Source organism: Oncorhynchus gorbuscha, linkage group LG03 (assembly GCF_021184085.1).
Source record: "Oncorhynchus gorbuscha isolate QuinsamMale2020 ecotype Even-year linkage group LG03, OgorEven_v1.0, whole genome shotgun sequence".
Lineage (NCBI taxonomy): Eukaryota > Metazoa > Chordata > Actinopteri > Salmoniformes > Salmonidae > Oncorhynchus > Oncorhynchus gorbuscha.
In genome coordinates, this window is record NC_060175.1 from 28,523,422 (window position 1) to 28,543,648 (window position 20,227).

Here is a 20,227-nt window from a genome sequence, read left to right on the forward strand (position 1 = left end):
GGAGTTGGGTTCCGTCTCGGGACGTGCTGGACCGTTCACTCATTGATGATTTCCTCCGTTGCCGCCAGGATTCCTCCTCGAGTGCGCCAGGAGGCGCTCGGTGAGTGGGGGTACTGTCATGTTTGTCATTTATTATCATGTCTTGTCCCTGTGCTCCCCATTCTATTCGTTTCCCTCTGCTGGTCTTATTAGGTTCTTTCCCTCTTTCTATCCCTCTCTCTCCCCCTCCCTCTCTCACTCTCTCGCTCTCTCTTCTCTCTATCGTTCCGTTCCTGCTCCCAGCTGTTCCTATTCCCCTAATCAATCATTTAGTCTTCCCACACCTGTTCCCGATCCTTTCCCCTGATTAGAGTCCCTATTTCTTCCTTTGTGTTCCGTTCCTGTCCTGTCGGTTCCTTGTTTAGAATTCACCGTGCTGTGATTGTGTATCGCCCTGTCGTGTCGTGTTTTCCTCAGATGCTGCGTGGTGAGCAGGTGTCTGAGTCTGTCTGGTTCGAGTGCCTTCCCGAGGCAACCTGCTGTTCACCTGCTGTTCAAGATCGAGTCTCCAGTTCGTCCTCGTCATTTCGAGTGAAAGTTGTGTTTTTTTTGTTTGTATTCACTTTACTGGATTAAAGACTCTGTTTTCGCCAAGTCGCTTTTGGGTCCTCTTTCACCTGCATGACAGGAGGTGGAACTAAAGGGTTATCTAAGGCGTATTGAGCAGGGCTAGAGGCTCTACAGTGAAATAAGGCAATAATTACTAACCAAAACAGCAATGGACAAGGCATATTGACATTAGGGAGAGGCATGCGTAGCCGAGTGATCATAGGGGTCCAGTGAGTGGCTCCGGCGGGCCAGAGACACATTGATTCAGGCAGCTAGCGGGCCGGGGCTAGCTAGCAGAAGGGCCTTAGAGGGAAGTCGTGACGGAAGAAGTCAGTAGTAGCCCCCTCGTGCTGTAACGTCGGCAGACCAGTCTTCGTGGATCAGCAGGGATCTGTGTGGTGAAAGGGTCCAGGCCAATTGGCAAAATAGGTATAGTGGCCAAAGAATTTGTCTGATGGGCCTCTTAAGCTAACAGTCCGAAATGCTCTAGACAGCTAGCGGGCCGCGGCTAGCAGGCTAGCAGATGGTTGATACACACTATTCTCCCATTGGTCTAATCAGTATTGCACAGCACAGTCATGACGTTGCCCTCTTTGGGTACAGCATCCCCCTCTCCCTGTTTCCTACACCCAGGCTGCTGTGGTCAGAGAAAGGTCGTAAATTCCTGGAGGAGATTATATCCTCATGGCCACAGTATAGAGACAGTGTGAAACAAACTTTTCAACAGACACACCGAGAACACATTGAGCGTAAATACAGTATATATATTGATTGCAATTGTTCCCGAATGAGTGAGAGTTCATGTGCAAAGGATTAGCATTTCAATTGTTATAATTATCAACTGTGTGTTGTCTTATCTCAGTCGACCCCCACTTCCCTTTTGTACAACAAGCCGCCATGCAGGTTTAGCCCACTAGGGAACATTCCCCTCTCATTTCTTGTAACCATATTAATTTTGTTTGTTTGTGTGTGCACTTCTGTAATTGTTTAGTTAGTTAATAAATACATGATTTAAGACAATTGATGTATGGATGACTCATAGTGAAGACTGGGTTCGTGCAGATAACCAACAACGTTTGGAATGAGACTAACATGAGGTAAAATTGTCATGTTTTGTCATAGATTGTCATGTCTTGTCCCTGTGCTTTCTCTTCTATTCGTTTCCCCCTGCTGGTCTTATTAGGTTCTTTCCCTCTCTCTATCTCTCTCCCTCTCTCTCTCTCTCTCTATCGTTCCGTTCCGTTCCTGCTCCCAGCTGTTCCTCATTCTCCTAACTACCTCGTTTACTCTTTCACACCTGTCCCCTATTTTGCCCTCTGATTAGAGTCCCTATTTCTCCCTCTGTTTCCGCTTCTGTCCTTGTCGGATCCTTGTTTGCTGTACTGTGTTCTTGTTCCGTCCTGTCGTGTTTTTGCCTTCATCAGATGCTGCGTGTGTGCAGGTGTCTCTGTCAGCTACGGCCTGCGCCTACCCGAAGCGACCTGCTGTCTGTGGCCGCTTCTCCTGTCCTTCCCCTCTACAGACTAGAGGATTTCTGTTATGGATTCGGGATTTGTCGTTTTCAGTTGTGGACTTGAATAAACTCTGTTTCTGTTAAGTCGCTTTTGGGTTCTCACTTCACCTGCATAACAAAAATAATTAATTCATTAATCAAGAAGACCTATTGATCAGATATTAAAATATATCTGAAAAGTTGTATTAGGAAAATAATAACTTTGTAATCTGAATATTTTCCTTGTTGCCCCGACTTCCTAGTTAATTACATTTGCCTGATTAGTTAATCACGAAATGCTAATTACAGAGAATCTTTGATAAAAACGAAAAGTCTTAATTTAATGATAGTAAAGCACTATGCAAAATCCTATGCAGATAGAAATCTGTTATTTAACTCTGCAAAGACTCACAAGGCAACCATTAAGGAAATAGCCTACTAGCTGATGAAGGCATGTTTTTTAAGGGGGAAGGTTCATGTGCCAACATGCAGGAGTGCAGGACTCTAAAAGCTCCTTCACTGAGCTCTCATCATAACAACACATGCAATAGGACTGAAACCAACCCAGAGAGAGAGAGAGAGAGAGAGAGAGAGAGAGAGAGAGAGAGAGAGAGAGAGAGAGAGAGAGAGAGAGAGAGAGAGAGAGAGAGAGAGAGAGAGAGAGAGAGAGAGAGAGAGAGAGAGAGAGAGAGAGAGAGAGAGAATGAGTGAGGAAAGAGGAAGTACTACTTACAACAGAAAACAGAGAAACTTCACTTGTTCAGTGGTCCTGAGGCGATTGAACACAAGGTGGGAGGAGAAGCAGAGAAAAGGTGCACGATAGACAGACAGTGGCGGTTGGTTGGTAGGGTTGGCGGGAGAAGGTCGATAGGGAGTACAGCAGGAAAATGAAAGATGAGGGAGAGAGAGAAAGAGGAATGAGTAGTGATGTACTGCTCAGCATTATGAGATAGGTTTCTAGGAGTTGGTTTGGCAGCAGGCTTCTGACACAAACATTATGATGCCAGTGGCCTTGCAAATGGCAAAAAGATATTTACCAGGCTAATGTGAGAACCATGAAGCCGAGTTTGGTATCACATAGGCCATTGAGCAATACCGAACATGTTTACTCACTTTCTGACAGTATTGTTTTATAAAATACACATTGCCAAGTGTTTTTAGAAGACACGGAAAGATAATTGAATGCTTTCTTCTTGTTAAGACAATCCACATTCTGAAAGCAGAACTAACATGTAGAAGGCTATGCTAGTGTTGGAACACTAGTGAGTGTAGTGGACTTACGTGATGATCCTGTCCTTGCTTTTCTTTGGAGTCTGACACATTCTCTTCCCCTCATCCAGGAGCCGCTCCAGCTTTGGTTTCACTGCTTCCTCTGCTGGCGGAGGAAGTGGAGTATCCCGGGAGGTTGAGTCCTCGCAGCCCAGGGCTGTAGATGGCTTAAAGGGGTCCACATAGTTGTCAAAGTTGTGAGGATCAAAGCTGTAGGATCCTTTGGGCAAAACCGGGGAACTACTTATTTTGACACCACCACCCCAAAAGGGGATCGAATTAGGGTCATCCCACTGGTTGGGGTCAAATTGATAAGTGGACTTGGGAATAGGAACGTCGTCCAAACTTAAGGAGGGACCTGGCATGGAAAGTGGTTCGGAAGTCGTTTCTGAAACCGGCTCCACTACCGGGTGAGCTATTACTGGTTCGGGTGCCGGCGACGGGGCAGGTGCTGTTGTCGTTGCTTTTGCCCTTGGTTTCTTGACGGCGAGCTTGCTGCCGGGTGTTTTACCCATCCTCCTGGGCGGTGTTTTTTTTACCTTGCCTGCCTCGTCTAACCCAAACTCTATCTCCACAGGCTTGGGCTCCTTTGATGCCTCTGAGACTGAATCTTTGACCTCCTCAACATCTATTTTAGGTGAGGAACTAGTCCCACAAAGCGGCGGAGAAGAGCTGCATACAGGTAACGACCCCAGTGTGGGCAGGGAGCTAGGTACAGGTAACGACCCCAGTGTGGGCAGGGAGCTAGGTACAGGTAACGACCCCAGTGTGGGCAGGGAGCTAGGTACAGGTAACGACCCCAGTGTGGGCAGGGAGCTAGGTACAGGTAACGACCCCAGTGTGGGCAGGGAGCTAGGTACAGGTAACGACCCCAGTGTGGGCAGGGAGCTAGGTACAGGTAACGACCCCAGTGTGGGCAGGGAGCTAGGTACAGGTAACGACCCCAGTGCGGACAGGGAGCTAGGTACAGGTAACGACCCCAGTGTGGGCAGGGAGCTAGGTACAGGTAACGACCCCAGTGTGGGCAGGGAGCTAGGTACAGGTAGCGACTCCATTGTGAGCAGGGCATCGGCTGGCGAGGAGTTCTGAATCTTGGAGCCGCCGCTGGCGAACGGATTGAAGCTGCCGTCGAATTGGTCCGGGTTGAAGTTGTAGCTAGCCTTAGGGACTAGGGTGATATCACTGTCCCCATCCCTCTGTGCACTAGCCCTGGAAAAGGCTCTCTTTATCTTCAGGGAAGGGGGTGTGGTTTTAGTGGGTTTGGCCTGAGGTTCAGGGATGGTCTCTATGGGGTGTCCATTACAAAGCGTCTTAGTAATGCTAGCCTCCTTAGTTAGTTCTAAGTCCAGAGAAGTAGCCAGTGGTCTATCCTCCTCAGGTAGGCCTAAGTCTAGAGAAGTAGGAAGTGGCCTCTCCTCCTCAGGTAGGCCTAAGTCTCGAGAAGTAGCCAGTGGTCTATCCTCCTCAGGTAGGCCTAAGTCTAGTGAAGTAGCCAGTGGTCTATCCTCCTCAGGTAGACCTAAGTCTAGAGAAGTAGCCAGTGGTCTATCCTCCTCAATTAGGCCTAAGTCTAGAGAAGTAGCCAGTGGTCTATCCTCCTCAGTTAAGCCTAAGTCTAGAGAAGTAGCCAGTAGTCTATCCTCCTCAGTTAAGCCTAAGTCTAGAGAAGTAGCCAGTGGTCTATCCTCCTCAGGTAGGCCTAAGTCTAGTGAAGTAGCCAGTGGTCTATCCTCCTCAGGTAGACCTAAGTCTAGAGAAGCAGTGGCCTTTGCTACTCCATTGGTCTGGGCTGATGGGCCTGCTATTGCGGGTTGAACCTCTGCAGTGTCTGTGGTGTTGGGCAGTGTTTGTGGCCCCTCCTTTGAGTCCACAGGGCCCTCCTCAGGGACCAAGGGGGGCTTGGCCTGACCCATGTTCTGGTTAAATAGGAGGCTAGGAGCTGGATCTCTGGCTGGGCCAGACACTATCAGCTGTTCATCCTCCTCCTCCAGTGCATCTGGTGAAAGCAGGAGAGGGGATTTGACAAGTCGACTCAAAAACATAGCCACAAATGCAAAATATTATCAAACAAAATAGCCTATTATTTAAATACCTAATATCATAACAATGCATTCATGTGACTGGAAAACTGTGATAAGGAAATATAAAAGCTATAATGGCAGGTAGACTAGTGGTTAGAGTGTTGGGCCAGTAACCGAAAGGTTGCTAGATTGAATCCCCGAGCTGACATGGTGAAAATGTATTGTTCTGCCCCTGAACAAGGCAGTTAACCCACTGTTCCTAGGCCTTCATTGTAAATAAGAATTTGTTCTTAACTGACTTGCCTAATAAATTAATAACAGGTCAGACTGAGAGAGCTGTTGATTTTGCCACACTCCCTTCAGAATGTACAACTGTTTCATGATGGCTGTCATCTTCAAAGTAGTTTTCATGCAACAGTCTGTGCTAGGAGACAGGGGTCAGCCTCTGACCTAGATTATTTATATACAGTGGAGTGGAGGAATTAATTTGCTACAGCGTTTAATGCAGCATTGATCCTCATATTCCAAATATTTAGAGCTACTGTAATCATTACTAAGCAAAGTCAAATCCGCCATCGGTATGCTTACATATATGTGAATGTGCTTCAGTGTGTGTGTGTGTGTGTGTGTGTGTGTGTGTGTGTGTGTGTGTGTGTGTGTGTGTGTGTGTGTGTGTGTGTGTGTGTGTGTGTGTGTGGGGAGAAAAGCAAAGAAAGAGGCGGAGGAAGAGAGGTATAACAACACTGGTGAATAGTCCATTGCAGCCTTACTTACAAAGATACCCTAGTACCCAGATCTATAATAATTCTGCTTGCACGTGTATCATGCCAACTAAATTGATCAAAAACTATCTGATTAACTGTTCTAGAATCAGTTAATCAGAGTTCAGATCACTGTACCCAGGGCTTCAAGGTTATAGGTTTTGTGTTTTTATTGAGATTACCAGTACAAACAATAAAAATCATAATACAAAAGGTTAGGCTATGTTTTACAGTGCATTTGGAAAGTATTCAGACCCCTTTACTTTTTCCACATTTTGTTACGTTACAGCCTTATTCTAAAATAGATTACATTGTTTTTGTCCCCTCATCAATCCACCCACAATACCCCATAATGACAAAGCAAAAACTGAAATATCACATATCACCAATATCACCATATCACAGCAGGTCAAATTTGTCTGTCCTCGGTTGCAACACTCACTACCGAGTTCCAGACTGGCTCTGAAAGCAACATCAGTACAAGAACTGTGTGTGTTTCCAAGGACAAACGCTACATACCCAAATGCATAGTGCCAACCAATGTTCCCTCCCCCGGGACTGCCACTCAGAAGAGATATCAGCCTGCACAGAGAAGCACCAGATTGAACTTCACTCAACTTTCTAGTTTTCCCCTTTACTTAAAACTATTAAAGTTTCCCTCTACTGTGGAAATTTCCAATATTAGCCACTTTCACTGCAACATACCGAAACAAAACAAACTATGCAATCCTTAGTATGCAAAACTAACTATGCAAGAGATTTTCATGTAGGCAGAATGCACTGGAGTAGGATTCTATTGCATTAAAAAGCACGACTCAGCCCATACTCTACAGACCAGAGGGACAAAACCAATCAGAGCTGCAGTATCCCTATATGCAAATAGACCATTGTCATATATGGATCTGTGTCATTCACTTTGAACTGGACTGTGTTTACAGCATGAGTGGTGGTGAGTAGATGTGCTTGTTTTGAGATCAAAGCAAAAGCTGCATGTAGCCACTTGTGCACATTTGATCACATTCTTTGCTAGTAAGTGATTTATTAGCCCAGTTATAGCTCATTTCTAGTCAGCAATGGGGGAGTGGTTGCTTCCTACACGAGTACAAAATGTCATTTCTAGATTTTTTCTGTCTTAAAGGGGCAGTGTTGTATTTTGAGACAGGCTTGAATAAACAAAGTGTTTTTGCAAATAAAAATAAAAAACTGAAATATCACACTCTGTACTTTGTAAGTATTCAGACCCTTTACTCAGTACTTTGTTGAAGCACCTTTGGAGATTACAGCGTCACTCCACAACTATTTTTAGGTCTTTCCAGAGATGTTTGATCGGGTTCAAGTCTGGGCTCTGGCTGGGGCACTCAAGGACATTCAGAGACTTGTCCCGGAGCCACTCCTGTGTTGTCTTGGCTGTGTACTTAGGGACATTGTCCTGTTGAAAGGTGAACCTTCGCACCCAGTCTGAGGTGCTGAGCGCTCTGGAGCAGGTTTTCATTAAGGATCTCTCTGTACTTTGCGTCATTCATCTTTCCCTCAATCCTGACTAGTCTCCCAGTCCCTGCCGCTGAAAAACATCCCCACAGCATGATGTTGCCACCACCATGCTTCACCGTAGGGATGGTGCCAGGTTTCCTCCAGATGGGACACTTACCATTCAGGCCAAAGAGTTCAATCTTGGTTTCATCATAACTCCAAGCGGGCTGTCATGTGCCTTTTACTGAGGAGTGGCTTCTGTCTGGCCACTCTACCATAAATGCCTGATTGGTGGAGTGCTGTCCTTCTGGAAGGTTTTTCCATCTCCACAGAGGAACTCTGGAGCTCTGTCAGAGTGACCATCGGCCCTTCTCCCCTGATTGCTCACTTTGCCGGGCAGCCAGCTCTAGGAAGAGTCTTAGTGGTTCTAAACTTCTTCCATTTAAGAATGATGGAGGCCACTGTGTTTTTGAAAACTCCAAAAGAAGCCAGCCAGCTAGCATTCTCTCCAGGTGATGGTCAGTCAATGGTTGCGTGGTTGTGGGAGTGAAATGAAAAGGATGTTGGGGTGTCATGGTAGGCTATACCATGTACTGTAGATGTTGCGAGGGACTATTTTGTTTCATAATATCCCTATAACATCCCTTCCTGTGAAGTTGCTATGTGTGGTATGTCATTATGGTATGGTTGTGGTATGCTGTCATGCTCTGTTGTTGCTGACTCATGTGCCCAAAAATAATTGCCCCTTCAGGGTTAGACAACTTTTAAAAATTGAATTGAATACTGGCATGTACATTTTTTTGGCATGTCTTGTGCCTACTTCTATCTGTGTTGAAGGCAAGCAGCAATGATCTCACCTGCTCTGTCAGTGGTGAAGGTCTCCAGCTCTTCTGGGACTTGGAGTGGAGTGTCGACAGGGCTCTGAGCCTCTGGGGTTTCAAAGTGGCCCTCTGAGTCTGAACTGGAAGAGAGAGAGAGAGTGAGATGAGTATGGTCATATCACTAGAATATCTGGTAAAAACAAACCTATTGTGTACATAATATACTATGTGTCCTCTACATGTTGTAGTATGTGTACTTATTTAAATGTAATGTGTTTGCATAGCTGCCATGTGCAAGACCAGTTGACTACATCTGATAAACAACTAATAGTAGCTGTGATTGGAAACAAGACTCACCACCACTCAATGCTGTGCTATAGGTATAGTAATTAAACACTGCTATAAAAATATATGTTTGTATACTGATCTCTCTCCATCTCTATCACACAGCCTTGCGTGATAACACTATAATCAGGGGAATGTTTTGCCCCCCACAAGGAACAGGGACACACAGTGTGTGCATAATTAAGATGGGATCACTCATTTGTATCTGTCTGTGGTGTGGGACAATAATAAAATACCTGAGGTGTGTTAAAATTCTCTCACACACACACACCTCACACACACTCGTGAATTAACCAGTAAGCCTATAACACAACATTGTTTGGGAGAATCTTACAGTAGGAAAAAACAGTTTAACAGTCAAATGCATTTTTCTTTCTTTCTTTTTTCTCACTTTCTCTGTCTCCCTGCTCATCCCCCCTTTAGAACAACACCAACTCACAAACCCCATATGGTGGAAAAGCAAATCAGGTGTCCCTCTCCCTCCAGCTGCCTTGCGGGGCGCTCACTGTTAAAAGGCTTCAAGGCTCCAATGTAGCCAACACACACACTCGCCTGCAGCCTTGAGATCTCTCTTCTTCCTCCTCCTCTCGCTGCCCTCCACAAGGCAGCAGTCCATCTTCCTCCTCCACCTCCTCTCCCTCCTCTGCTCCCCGGACTGCTGTCCACGTCCACTTGGCCCATGACATGGGCGACAGCCAAGACATCCTCGACAACAAAGTTTTTGTCTTTCTCCTTTAGTCTGAGTAGAGTCAATAGACACTATCGGTTTGAATTGTGTCTGAATAGACACTATTGGTCTTCTTCTCCCCCTCTTAAAGATCTTCCACTAGTAATAGCTCCTCTTAAAGATCTTCAACTAGTAGTAGCTCCTCTTAAAGATCTTCCACTAGTAGTAGTTCCTCTTAAAGATCTTCCACTAGTAGTAGCTCCTCTTAAAGATCTTCCACTAGTAGTAGCTCCTCTTAAAGATCTTCCACTAGTAGTAGCTCCTCTTAAAGATCTTCCACTAGTAGTAGCCCCTCTTAAAGATCTTCAACTAGTAGTAGCTCCTCTTAAAGATCTTCCACTAGTAGCTCCTCTTAAAGATCTTCCACTAGTAGTAGCTCCTCTTAAAGATCTTCCACTAGTAGTAGCTCCTCTTAAAGATCTTCCACTAGTAGTAGCTCCTCTTAAAGATCTTCAACTAGTAGTAGCTCCTCTTAAAGATCTTCCACTAGTAGTAGCTCCTCTTAAAGATCTTCAACTAGTAGTAGCTCCTCTTAAAGATCTTCCACTAGTAGTAGCTCCTCTTAAAGATCTTCCACTAGTAGTAGCTCCTCTTAAAGATCTTCCACTAGTAGTAGCTCCTCTTAAAGATCTTCCACTAGTAGTAGCTCCTCTTAAAGATCTTCCACTAGTAGTAGCTCCTCTTAAAGATCTTCCACTAGTAGCTCCTCTTAAAGATCTTCCACTAGTAGTAGCTCCTCTTAAAGATCTTCCACTAGTAGTAGCTCCTCTTAAAGATCTTCAACTAGTAGTAGCTCCTCTGGACTGTTTTCTTCTTCATGTTAGTGAGCACCTCCCCCTGAAGAGACGAGACACTCCCTCCACTCCGCACTTTGCTGTTGATGCTCTATTTGGGAACTTGTTTTTCATAGAATGGAAAGAAGCTTCTAGTCTTATATCCTTCTCTCTCTCTCTCTCTCTCTCTCTCTCTCTCTCTCTCTCTCTCTCTCTCTCTCTCTCTCTCTCTCTCTCTCTCTCTCTCTCTGTCACGCGCCCCCTCTCTCAGCCGCTGGGGCAGTCAGAATATCACAGCAATGACCGGCTAGGCTTCCAGAGCGCTGCCTAGCTCTCACTTTCTGTCTGTCTCTCTCTCTCTCTCCCCCTCTCTCTCTCCCTCTTTACTTCAGGGACAGCCCATTGTGAAAGAACATAGGGAGAGAAAGGAAGCTTGCGGCTTCAAAAGAATGCTGTGTTCTCAGGACCAATGAGTCTGGCGGTCCCTGTGGTGACAGAGTGGTAGCTCCCAGTCAAGCAGCCATTCCACACTCATGCAAAAAGCAGAGGTAAAACAAACTAGGGCTGATGAGAGGAGGAGTGAGTCTGGTGTAGCAGAGTGGTGGAGTCAGTGGAGCTCCATGTTTTACAGCACAGAGGGGTTTGGAACCAAGCACCCCCGTCCTCAGGCTGTTTAACCGTTAACTGTTTCCCACCTCCAACGACCCAACCAGGCGACGACAGATAGCCAAGCACAACTGGACCATACCGGGGAAACCTGTTCTGGCTCATAGCCCCCAGTCAATGCCTGACTCACGGACCCAATGGCCACTGTCACTCTCTGGCTCCCTGTTCCAATAGTCATTAATTCCCTTTCTTTCCTCATTTCCTTAGGATGTTATTTTCCTTTCCTAATTTCCTTTAAAATGTTCTTGTCCTTCATGAACGCTGACATGACAAGGTCTTTATTGGTTAAAGTAGAAATCTGACCGTATCTTTTCCCTCGTGCCTATCAGTTGTCACCAAGGAAAGGAGATACGGTGAGGAAGCCATTCTAGATGATTGAAACACGACCTAGCTAGCACTGATAACACTGATGTCTGCTTGAAATACCTGAAGAGCCTGGGGTAGTTAGCTGTTTGTTCATCTCCAATTATACACTACATGACCAAAAGTATGTGGACACATGCTCGTCAAACATCTCATTCCAAAATGGGCATTAATATGGAGTTGGTTCCCCCTTTGCTATAACAGCCTCCACTCTTCTGGGAAGGCTTTCCACTAGATGTTGTAACATTGCTGGGGAGACTTGCTTCCATTCAGCCACAAGAGCATTAGTGAGGTCGGGCTCTGATGTTGGGCGATTAGGCCTGGTTTGCAGTCGGCATTCCAATTCATCGCAAAGGTGTTCGATGGGTTTGAGGTCAGGGCTCTATGCAGGCCAGTCAAGAGTTCTTCAACGCTGATCTCGACAGACCATTTGTGCAGGGGGGCATTGTCATACTGAAACAGGAATGGGACTTCCCCAAACTGTTGCCACAAATTTGGAAGCAATGAATCGCCTAGAATGTCATTGTATGCTGTAGCGTTAAGATTTCCCTTCACTGGAACTAAGGGGCCTAGACAGAACCATGAAAAACAGCCCCAGACCATTATTCCTCCTTCACCAATCTTCACAGTTGGCACAATGCATTGTGGCAGGTAGCGTTCTCCTGGCATCCGCCAAATCCATATCTGTTTGTCGGACTGCCAGATGGTGAAGCGTGATTCATCACTCAAGAGAACGCGTTTCCACTGCTCCAGAGTCTAATGGTGGAAAGCTTACACCACTCCAGCCGTTGCTTGGCATTGCATCTTAGGCTTGTGTGCGGCTCATCGGCCATGGAATCCCATTTCATAAAGCTCCCGGTGAACAGTTATTGTGCAGACGTTGCTTCCAGAGGCCGTTTAGAACCCGGTAGTGAGTGTTGCAACCGAGGACAGACAATTTTTACGACCTAGCTTTAGCACTCGGTGGTTCCTCTCTGTGAGCTTGTGTGGCCTACCACGTCGTGGCTGAGCCGTTGTTGCTCCTAGACGTTTCCACTTCACAATAACAGCACTTACAGTTGACCGGGGCAGCTCTAGCAGGGCATTCATTTGATGACTTGTTGGAAAGGTGGCATCTTACGACGGTGCCACATTGAAAGTCACAGAGCCCTTCAGTAAGGCCATATTACTGCCAATGTTTGTCTGTGGAGATTGCATGGGCTGTGTGCTCGATTTTATGCACCTGTCAGCAACGGGTGTGGCTGAAATAGCCGAATTCACTAATTTGAAGGGGTGTCCACATACCTTTGTAGTGTATATGTTCAGGCCGACATTACCTAGTCTTCGTGCTCCCTTATACACATCCGGAATGGCAGGTCTCTCTCTCTCTCTCTCTCTCTCTCTCTCTCTCTCTCTCTCTCTCTCTCTCTCTCTCTCTCTCTCTCTCTCTCTCTCTCTCTCTCTCTCTCTCTCTCTCTCTCTCTCTCGCTCTCGCTCTCTCGGAGGACCTGAGCCCTAGGACCATGCCTCAGGACTACCTAGCCAGATGACTCCTTGCTGTCCACCTTGCTGCTCCAGATTCAACTGTCCTACCTGTGGCTATGGAACCCTGACCTGCTCACCAGATGTGCTACCTGTCCCAGACCTGCTGTTTTCAACTCTCTAGAGACAGCAGGGGCGACCGTGCTTCTACACCTGCATTGTTTGGGGTTTTAGGCTGATTTTCTGTACAGCACTTTGAGATATCAGCTGAAGGGCTTTCTAAATATATTTGATTTAATCGGTATCGGTTCCATTGTGTTGGGTTAAAATACTATAAGCATTTGTAGACTCTTTAAAGTGTTTGTTGTCTGAAATACTCGTCCTGACAACAGTTTCAACACAATGACAGTGTTCCCAAAGCTTGAGCAATAGGCCTGTCAGACAAACATCTGAATGCTCACCACACATGGGTCTCCTCTCCTGCTGCCACCTGCACATGGACTACTGCAGTGAGGAATTGAGGTGAAGTGGTGTAAGAATAGTTGAGGTGGTGTAAGAATAGTTCAACCCATAGAGCACAACAAGTTCAAAGTAATCCAGGGAAGATTGAGACACATGCTGAGTGAGCCAGGTTTGTACAGCGTTCAGTTACATAAGCGCTGACTGTCTGTCAGAAGAGATCCACATTATCTTCCACAACATAATGAGATGCAGTCAAATCAAATCAAATCAAAATGTATTGGTCACATACACATGGTTAGCAGATGTTAATGCGAGTGTAGCGAAATGCTTGTGCTTCTAGTTCTGACAGTACAGTAATATCTGACAAGTAATCTAACAATTCCCCAACAACTACCTAATACACACAAATCTAAAGGGATGTGAAATGGATATATGGATAAGCAATGGCCGAGCGGCACAGGCAAGGTGCAATAGATGGTATAAGGTACAATATATACATATGAGATGAGTAATGTAAGATATGTAAACATTATTCAAGTGGCATTGTTTAAAGGGACTAGTGAGTCTCTATGTAGGCAACAGTCTCTCTGAGTGAGTGATTGCTCTTAGCAGTCTGATGGCCTTGAGATAGAAGCTGTATTTCAGTCTCTCGGTCCCAGCTTTGATGCACCTGTACTGACCTCGCCTTCTGGATGGTAGCGGGGTGAACAGGCATTGGCTCGGGCGGTTGTTGTCCTGATCTTTTTGGCCTTCCTGTGACATCGGGTGGTGTAGGTGTCTTGGAGGGCAGGTAGTTTGAACCCGATGCGTTGTGCAGACCGCACCACCCTCTGGAGAGCCTTGCAGTAGAGGGCGGTGCAGTTGCCGTTTTAGGTGACAAGCCAAATTTCTTCAGCCTCCTGAAGTTGAAGAGGCGCTGTTACACCTTCTTCACCACACTGTCTGTGTGGGTAGACCATTTCAGTTTGTCTGTCATGAGTACGCCGAGGAACTTAAAACTCTCCACCTTCTCCACTACTGTCCTATCGATGTGGATAGGGGGGTAAATCCCTCTGCTGTTTACTGAAGTCCATAATTATTTCCTTTGTTTTGTTGACGTTGAGTGAGAGGTTATTTTCCTGACAACACACTCCGAGTGCCCTCACCTCCTCCCTGTAGGCTGTCTTGTCGTTGTTGGTAATCAAGCCCACTACTGTTGTGTCATCTGCAAATTTGATGATTGAGTTGGAGGCGTGCATGGCCACGCAGTCATGGGTGAACAGGGAGTACATGAGGGGGCTGAGCACACATCCTTGTTGGGCCCTAGTGTTGAGGATCAGCAAAGTGGAGATGTTGTTTCCTACCTTCAACACCTGGGCGCGGCCCGTTAGAAACTCCAGGACCCAATTGCACAGGGCGGGGTTGAGACCCAGGGCCTCCAGTTTAATGATGAGCTTGCAGGGTACTATGGTGTTGAATGCTGAGCTGTAATCAATGAGCAGCATTCTTACATAGGTATTCCTCTTGTCCAGATGGGATAGGGCAGTGTGCAGTATGATGGCGATTGCATCGTCTGTGGACCTGTTGGGGCGGTATGCAAATTGAAGTCGGTCTAGGGTGACAGGTAAGATGATATGATCCTTGACTAGTCTCTCAAAGCACTTCATGATGACAGAAGTGAGTGCTACAGGGCGGTAGTCATTTAGTTCAGTTAGCATTCCCTTCTTGGGTACAGGAACATTGGTGGCCATCTTGAAGCATGTGGGGAGAGCAGACTGGAATAGGGAGCGATTTAATATGTCCATAAACACACCAGCCAGCTGGTCTGCACATGCTCTGAGGACAATGCTAGGGATGCTGTCTGGGCCGGCAGCCTTGCAAGGGTTAGCACATTTAAATATCTTTCTCACGTTGGCCACGGAGAAGGTGAGAGGGGGGCACAGTCCTTGTTAGCGGGCCGCGACGGTGGCACTGTATTATCCTCAAAGTGGGGAAAAAGGTGTTTAGTTTGTCTGAATATGAGACGTCAGTGTCCGTGACGTGGCTGGTTTTCTTTCGTGATTTCCTGTAGAACCTGCCATATGCGCCTCGTCAACGGTCTGCTATAGGAACGTTGCATGAACGTTGCAACCAAACATTCCCCATGCACTTCTATCCCAACTAACCACGCCTGTCTAAAGTGTAGAACTAACTTGAGCTGTTCATCAAACCATAAAGCATAGCCTATACTTATTAAGACTTTGTATAAGCATACAATTCCATTAATGAATCAGCATCAAAGTGAAAAGAATTGTGGTGTAACCGCATACACATCATACATGGACACATTACTGCTATATTACGAAACATCAAATACATACCACTTGATTGAAATGCTAAGGCTGCACTTGTTTGTTGTAGTATAACACTGGCAGCCATAAACATGAAGGAGAAGGGTAAAGCAATTGTCTGTGCGGTGCATGGGGACCGTTCCAAACAGGACACCACCCAGTCCTGTATGGTTAGCAGTTCAACTTTAGCAACGTTCTGCTCCAATACTACTATGCTCAGGAGGATACAGTATGAGAATGACTGATGTTTCATTATGTAACCTAAGGAGAGCTACATAGACAGGCTTCATATTTCAAACACACACTGAAAGTTATGAAGCTGAGAAAAACTAAAAACACATGCCACTGGTTCTACTTTGAACAAACAATATCTGTTCAGGCTTAATAATGAAGCTGTCATAAAGTCTTTATGAAGCTGAAATAATAACACAGGGATGCTGGTTTAAATCCTGGGCCTGCTTTCAGTGGGAATAGTGTCTGTTCCCAGCAACCATCTATTGTTGTGCCCTTGCCTTGGCAGCAGCTAATGGGGATCCTTAATGAATACAAAACACACACACACACAAGCACACGTACATACACATACACACACCACACAGAACCACACACATGCATGCACATACACACACACACCACACACACAAGCACACGCACACACACACACGCACGCACGCACACACACACACAAGCAAGCACACGTACACATGCACATACACACACCACACACACAAGCACACATGCATGCACATACATACACACACCACACACACAAGCACACGCACACCACACACACAAGCACACGTACACATGCACATACACACACCACACACACAAGCACACATGCATGCACATACACACACACACCACACACACAAGCACACACACACTTTTCTGAGGGCTAGTAACGAGGACGGTAAAGGAATATGACACATCCCCTGACACATTGTCTCATCAAGGCACATGTCCTCACTGACCGGAGCAACCTCTCACTTTTCTCTGCTTTTCACAAACACCAACACTAAATCTATGTTTAGTCTTGATGCCAGTCTTACACTGAACACCCAATAACAAGGATGGCCTTATGCAGGATAGCGGGCCTTGCACAACAGCCTGCTAACATCGTGTCTCTAGTGAGCCAAGCATGGAGGAACAATAACAAGCGTTCACAAGTAGAAATCCTCTTGGCTACAGGCCCTCATGGGCTACTTCCTCTGTTCTCTTTTACCCGACAGGGTGGAGCTAAGATTGTGATGACAATGTTAGTTAAGGAGGTGAATCCCTCTGGTAGGCATGCAACACAACATACACTAGTTAGTAAATATGTAGCTACAAACAGCCATGTTAGGAGACACCCAACTCTCTCTTTCTCTGATGTCACCAACACAAACAGGCTCACACTCTGGTCATCTCTCACAAACATGCACGCGCACGTGCATACACACACAAGTTATGCATGTACGCACACACACACACTTGCGTTTGTAGAGGGCTTTGTATTAGCCAGCCGCTCTGTCTGTCCTCACTGGTGCTATTTCTGTCTCCAGGCAAAGGAAGGCATTTTATGTAAGGCAGGGCCCTCATTTCATACGTCCTTATCTCAGTCTGTCCTCTTCTATAAAGTTATAAGCCTGATTTCTCTCCAAACTTCTCATTATGGGAAATTTGTTGCTGCTTGGTGTGATCCACAACATTCATAAGATCGGACCTCTCCCTCTCTCTCACTTTCTCTGTGTGCGCGTGTGTATTTGTATGTGTGTGTGTATTTGTGTGTGTGTGTGTGTGTGTGTGTGTATTTGTGTATTTGTGTATGTGTATGTATTTGTGTGTGTGTGTGTGTATTTGTATTTGTGTGTGTGTGTGTGTGTGTGTGTGTGTGTGTGTGTGTGTGTGTGTGTGTGTGTGTGTGTGTGTGTGTGTGTGTGTGTGTGTGTGTGTGTGTGTGTGTGTGTGTGTGTGTGTGTGTGTGTGTGTGTGTGTGTGTGTGTGTGTGTGTATTTGTGTGTGTGTGTATTTGTGTATGTGTGTGTGTGTGTGTGTGTGTGTGTGTGTGTGTGTGTGTGTGTGTGTGTGTGTGTGTGTGTGTGTGTGTGTGTGTGTGTGTGTGTGTGTGTGTGTGTGTGTGTGTGTGTGTGTGTGTGTGTGTGTGTGTGTGTATTTGTGTGTATTTGTGTGTGTGTGTATTTGTGTATGTGTGTGTGTGTGTGTGAGAGAGATAAATAAGTAACACAATGTATTTTATTAGTTTATGTAACAGACCAGTATCTATCAGCTGTTGTAAGCCCCTCTGTTGCATAGCCATATCTGGAAGTGAGTCTATTTTCAGAGCAGTGATAATGATCATTGTTATTTTCATCCATGGCACATGACTTGTACTGCATCTGTTGGAAAACCTGACAGGGAAAATCACCACGCTCTGCACAGCATAGGCTCAAAGACACAACGTCTTATAACAGTTATCTCACGTGTCTCTGTATCACTGAAAAGTAACATTTGCCTACATTTGCCAACTCAGAGAGTTGTAAAGATTGAAGTTGTTTTTCGAGTCTACACAAGGAGAGTTTGAGGAGGTGGAGGAGACCACATCCACTTAGAGACATCTACACTGCTCTCCAATCATGTCTATAGACTGACCTCTATGCCTTCCCTTGTCTATTGCATATGCCTTGTCTACCTAGTATGTAAGGTTACATTTAAGCTGTGTTAGAATACCCACACAATTACCGTCACAAATAGTATGGGTGGTGCGGTTAGTATGAGTATTCAAACACAGCTTTAGTCTAGTCCCAGATCTGTTTCTTCTGTCTTGCCAACTCCTAGGGTTCTTGTCACACCAGCACAAACAGATCTGGGACCAGCCACACTATAGGTCCTGGTCATAAGTAGTGCACTATATAAGTAATAGGGTGCCATTTAGGACGAACACCAGGTTAGATAAGCCTTGCACTGTTCAGTCTCCCTGTGGAAAATCCCCTTCATGTGATGAGAGCGCCATCTGGTGGCAGAAACTGCTCCACCTACTGCTTCAGTGGCCTATTTTACCCTGTTCTTTGGCTGTCCTCAATTTCATCACTGTATACCTCTTTAATAATATAGGCCTACAAATATATGGAATAATATCTATAAAATGTGAATGTCGTAAACCATACAAATAAGTCTCAAATAAGATCATTTTTAGTTTCACGCTGTCATACTTCACTAGTCTTGTGATGTATTCACTCAGCTTTTTGGAACAAATGTGAGAAAGGGGGTTATCAAGGTTCGGCCATTTCTGCACTTGAGATATACATTTGCTAACTCGACACAGAGAGTCCTGTAAGAATAAGGCAGAGGCTGTGCTAGTATAAATATTGAAACATACCCCAAGGTCTTGAGCACCTGTTTGCAGTGTCACAGGTGTTTTCCCAGCCAGCCCTGCCCAGTCCAGGACACTGCACATGGTAAATGATGAGAGGACAAAGTCCTGTATGATATTACAGTATCCACAGATACCCCCTGTCTGAACTGACCCGTGTTTGCAATGCAAATAGGATGTGTGAACGGCTCACATAGAGCCAGCTGTTGCATTTCCAAGCTATCTGTGCAAACAGTGGGGAATCAATTGATATTGATAGCCATGTCCTGTTTTACCCAAGTTAAACATGTGATTACATTTACATTTACATTTAAGTCATTTAGCAGACGCTCTTATCCAGAGCGACTTACAAATTGGTGCATTCACCTTATGACATCCAGTGGAACAACCACTTTACAATAGTGCATCTAAATATTTTAAGGGGGGGGGTGAGAAGGATTACTTTATCCTATCCTAGGTATTCCTTAAAGAGGTGGGGTTTCAGGTGTCTCCGGAAGGTGGTGATTGACTCCGCTGTCCTGGCGTCGTGAGGGAGTTTGTTCCACCATTGGGGAGCCAGAGCAGCGAACAGTTTTGACTGAGCTGAGCGGGAACTGTACTTCCTCAGTGGTAGGGAGGCAAGCAGGCCAGAGGTGGATGAACGCAGTGCCCTTATTTGGGTGTAGGGCCTGATCAGAGCCTGGAGGTACTGAGGTGCCGTTCCCCTCACAGCTCCGTAGGCAAGCACCATGGTCTTGTAGCGGATGCGAGCTTCAACTGGAAGCCAGTGGAGAGAGCGGAGGAGCGGGGTGACGTGAGAGAACTTGGGAAGGTTGAACACTAGACGGGCTGCGGCGTTCTGGATGAGTTGTAGGGGTTTAATGGCACAGGCAGGGAGCCCAGCCAACAGCGAGTTGCAGTAATCCAGACGGGAGATGACAAGTGCCTGGATTAGGACCTGCGCCGCTTCCTGTGTGAGGCAGGGTCGTACTCTGCGGATGTTGTAGAGCATGAACCTACAGGAACGGGCCACCGCCTTGATGTTAGTTGAGAACGACAGTTTGTTGTCCAGGATCACGCCAAGGTTCTTAGCGCTCTGGGAGGAGGACACAATGGAGTTGTCAACCGTGATGGCGAGATCATGGAACGGGCAGTCCTTCCCGGGAGGAAGAGCAGCTCCGTCTTGCCGAAGTTCAGCTTGAGGTGGTGATCCGTCATCCACACTGATATGTCTGCCAGACATGCAGAGATGCGATTCGCCACCTGGTCATCAGAAGGGGGAAAGGAGAAGATGAATTGTGTGTCGTCTGCATAGCAATGATAGGAGAGACCATGTGAGGTTATGACAGAGCCAAGTGACTTGGTGTA

General features: G+C 46.1%; 1 protein-coding gene across 3 annotated transcripts in view; it reads right to left on the reverse strand.

Annotated features, from left to right (window-relative positions):
* Positions 1-20,227, reverse strand: part of tacc1 (transforming, acidic coiled-coil containing protein 1) — a 46,817-nt gene that overhangs the window by 22,118 nt on the left and 4,472 nt on the right. Inside the window, exons 1-4 of one of the 3 annotated variants that reach the window (XM_046341676.1) lie at positions 9,320-10,627; positions 8,459-8,562; positions 3,362-5,345; positions 2,814-2,849 (exon numbers count right to left, since the gene is read on the reverse strand). In XM_046341676.1, coding sequence (XP_046197632.1) covers positions 2,814-2,849; positions 3,362-5,345; positions 8,459-8,562; positions 9,320-9,471 — 2,276 coding nt within the window. In that variant the 5' untranslated portion in view covers positions 9,472-10,627. Of the gene's footprint in view, positions 1-2,813; positions 2,850-3,361; positions 5,346-8,458; positions 8,563-9,319; positions 10,628-20,227 lie in introns of those variants that run through there. The other 2 variants (XM_046341683.1, XM_046341679.1) reach the window with 2 other exon arrangements.